The 4027-nt window shown below is 43.6% G+C and overlaps 1 protein-coding gene across 1 annotated transcript; it reads left to right on the plus strand.

Annotated features, from left to right (window-relative positions):
• Positions 1-260: 260 nt before the first annotated feature.
• LOC119316570 (myosin-11-like) lies at positions 261-3485 on the plus strand. Its single transcript, XM_037590897.1, has 2 exons — positions 261-495; positions 939-3485. The coding sequence occupies exons 1-2, from the start codon at positions 400-402 to the stop codon at positions 3162-3164; spliced, it is 2322 nt and encodes a 773-aa protein (XP_037446794.1). The 5' UTR covers positions 261-399; the 3' UTR covers positions 3165-3485.
• The last annotated feature ends 542 nt before the right edge of the window (positions 3486-4027 follow it).

Here is a 4027-nt window from a genome sequence, read left to right on the forward strand (position 1 = left end):
TATAAACTCATTTTCTTAAAGTCAAGGTTGTCCCTAACAATTTCCATGTGTTATGTAAACTCATTTTTTTAAGGCAACCAAAGTGTACCTTAATTTTTCATGTGTTATAAACTCATACATTTGGAACAGAAAGAAAAAAGGTAGTAAGACGAGTGAACGGAGAAGAAAAGCTGTAGAACAGTAGAAGGCAAACGAGTAAACGACACAGCTCTCTCTCACGCTTCTCGCGTGGTCGACGTTGCAGTCCACACGCGGCTGGGCGCGCCGGTTCAACCACCTCATCTCCCGCACTCCCTCTGCCTCGTATCTCCTCGCCTTCCTCCGCACCCCGCAGGCGCATTGCCAGCCGTCCGATCGCGCCCGGGCCGCGGTGGTTCCCTCTCCCCATGTTCCGCGGCCATGCGCCTCTCCATCGGCTCCCCATCCCCGTCGCCGCCGCCGGCGGTGGCCGCCGCTCTCCGCAGCACACCCCCGTCGCGCCGTACCGCCAGTCATGTGAGCGCCCGCTGATCTTTTCTTCCTTTTCTCATATCGCTGTTTCGTGGTACCACGCTGCTCACTGTTACATGGACTGCTTGCGTTCGTGTTTTCCCGATTCCGTGCCCGTCCACATGTGTTTGAAGTAGAAGGATACCAGATTCGGTGTCCTAATTCATGTTCTGCTAGTACTAGTACTTTTTTTAAAAACTTTTCTGGAATTGGTTCAATTGTGATAAATTCAGTAAACTGCGATCAAATTTCATCAGTTATGATACTTCACCTTATGTAGCAGTGAGTTTCTGAAGTTCAGTGTACTGTCCTTCAGTTCTTCCATTTACAAAACAAATTTTTACGTGCTTAGTTTGAGGAAAGGATATTCCTCAGATTGCTTCACTAGGTTGTGACAATTTTCTTATCCTAATATCCTACTTATGCATTGTTTCCTGCAACTCTCTCAGGTTATGTTCAGGCAGAAGCTGAGTTTCATGGAGGCATTTCAGACTCAGCATCTGAAATATGCTCCTCGTTTGATCAAATCAGTCGTAAAAGGTATTAGATCAAATATAACTGATGGTGATAATGGAACGACTGAGCCAGCTAGAGAGTTGCTGGAGCGGCTATTTGCGAGGACACAAAGTTTAGACACTGGTGCTTCTCATGATAGTGAACTGAGCGTGAGCATTGAGGTCCTGAAGTCTGAATTCGAGGGTGCCTTGTCTATCCTCAGAAACAAAGAGAGGGATCTTCGCAGCGCAGAGAAGAGGGTTTCCGATGATCGGATAAGGTTGAGCAAGACAAAGCAGGACCTTGATCAGAGAGAGGAAGCGATCCGCAAAGCTTATGTAAGGCAACAAGGAATAGAGAAAGCACTGAAAAAGGCAAGTAGAGATCTGGCGTTGCGAGTGAAGCAGATCAGTAATCTGAAGCTTCTGGTTGAGGGGCAAGACAGGACTATTGCCAGGTCACAAGCTTTGCTTTCTCAGAAGGTAACTGAAGTGGAAAATCTCAAACGAGATATGTTCAAGAAGAACGAGGAAGCAGACCTGATGCGTTCAGAGATCAGGTCCAAAGAAAAGCTGCTTCTTACAGCTAATCAAGCTATTGCGCAGCAAGAAGCAACAGTTAGGGAGCTGCAGAGTGAAATTAAAAGAAAGACAATGGATATCGCCAGATCAAATGAATCGAGGAAAACTAATGAAGAGAAACTGAAAGTTGCTGAACAGGAACTTGAGAAGCAGAGTTTAGGATGGTTAGCAGCACAACAAGAGTTAAAGGAACTTGCACAACTGGCATTCAAAGATACAGATGATATCAAGGGTATTATCACTGACTTCAAACGTGTGAGGTCTCTGCTAGATGCTGTACGCTCTGAATTGATCTCTTCAAAAGATGCTTTCGCTTCCTCTCGCAGACAAATAGAAGATCAAGCGGTTCAGTTGCAGGAACAAGTACAGGAACTCGAGGACCAAAGGGTATTACTGATGTCTTACACCCATGATTTGGAGGCTGCTCAACTGGAGATTCAAGGGAAGACACAGGAGCTCAATTATGCACAGTCTCGTTGTCATGAACTTGAATCACAGTTACTTAAGGAAATGGAGAAGGTCGAGTCTCTAGAAGCCGAATTAACGAAAGAAAAACAGAGCTTAGAACATAGAACTGAAGAAGTAGGCTTTCTTCAGAAGGAGCTTGTTCAGAAAGAAAATGAGTGCACCAAATCACAAGAACTTGTTAAAGTAAAAGAGTTTGAGCTGTTAGAAGCCAGACAGGAAGTCCAAGATATGAAGTTAAAGGTAGAGTCTATTCAATTGGCTGTTCAAGAAAAGGATTCAGAGCTTTCTGATACACAGAGCAGACTAACTGAAGTCAGCAGTGAAATTGTTGAGCTTCAGCAGTTGCTAAATAGCAAGAAGGATCAACTGGTTCAGGCTAGAACTGAATTACATGATAAAGAACAACATATAGAAACACTGGAGAGTGAGTTGGATAGCATACGGCTCAGATGCTCGCAAGCTGAATCCATGGTTCAAAGGATGGCTGAGCTCACTGGCGATCTTGCTAGTTCCGTAAAAGCCGGAGAAATGGACATCTATACATTACTGGATGATGAAATTTCAAGCACAAGTACAGCCCTCGAGTCCAATTTACATAAGCATAATCAACTGGAGGCTGACATAGAGATGTTAAGAGAATGCTTGCGGCATAAGGACATGGAGTTGAGAGCTGCTCATGAAGCACTTGATGCCAAAGATCAAGAGCTGAAGGCAGTACTTAAAAAATGGGATGTGAAGGAGAGGGAACTACGTGAGTTGGAAGAGTTACCGGATCCCAGTGCCACAAATGAACTTGCTGGTTTTTCCAGTGAGACAACAGAGGGCGGCATTGTAGGAGAGATGGAGCTGCCAGAGCTTCAAATTGATGCTGCGGAGGTCGAAGCACTTGCTGCTACGACTGCATTGAGGAAGCTTGCGGATATGACTAAGGATTTCTTCAAACACGTCAAAGCTGATTCTGGTATTAACTTGGTTGCATCAGAGAGTCAAAAAATCATTAAATGTGATCCTAAAATGGAAGTACACAAGAAGACGGATGTGATTCTTGAAGCTGAAAAAGAAATAGTTAGGCTCTTCTCATTGACAAAACAGATTGTCACTGATGACATAATAAACGATGTTGAGGAATGATAGCTTCAAACTAAAGCATGTAGTCTTCCAATTCTATCAAGGTAGATCTTCCAAGATAGCTTCAGAGTAGAGATATACCAGATAGATCGTTCGAACATTTATGGACAGCGATGTCGCCCAGAAGGATGAGATCTTCTCTGGTTGATTTCACAAACTGCCATTTTGAAAAAGGGTAACATGTTGAGCAGAAGCTGGTCATCTGATCCTTTGTGCTCTTTTTGTAATGTGCCTCAAACTATTCCTCGGATCTTTGTTCAATGTGTTCCCCCCTAAATATACATGGGAAGTTACTGATATGGCAATTGGTGCTGGTTTTCGTCATGCCAAAACTACTACTGATATTGTGGTGAATATTTCCATGTGCAGCAAAGTTGGTGCAGCGGTGTTTTACTGTTTCATTGCAACTTCAAATAATTTCAAATCCCAAAGCTACTAAAGTAGATGGCTATCAAGTACTCTCTCTTCTTTCTTCAAAAAAGTTAAATACTCTTGTCTTTCCACTTGCTTTCGAAAACTCCGTAGTTCAAATTTACACGGGATGCTTGAGCATCAAACTGTTAGAAACAAATGGGCCTAGCCCACGTACAGTGTCTGAAATTTCAAATAGACGCCCATAAACAAATGGCAAGTGGTGGTGCTAAAGTTTAGAGGAAGTGTTTCACCACTTTATATAGGGTGTTCTCTTTTTTTTTACGAGAAATTTCCAATCTATTCAGCTTTAATCATGACAGTACAACAAACACCAGAAATAATAAAAATTACATCCAGATTCGTAAACCATCTAGCGATGACTACAACCACTGAAGCGAATCGAAGGCCCGCCGCCGCCATCGTCCCTCCCTCGCAGGAGCCCTGGCACAACT

This window comes from Triticum dicoccoides, chromosome 6A (assembly GCF_002162155.2).
Source record: "Triticum dicoccoides isolate Atlit2015 ecotype Zavitan chromosome 6A, WEW_v2.0, whole genome shotgun sequence".
NCBI lineage: Eukaryota > Viridiplantae > Streptophyta > Magnoliopsida > Poales > Poaceae > Triticum > Triticum dicoccoides.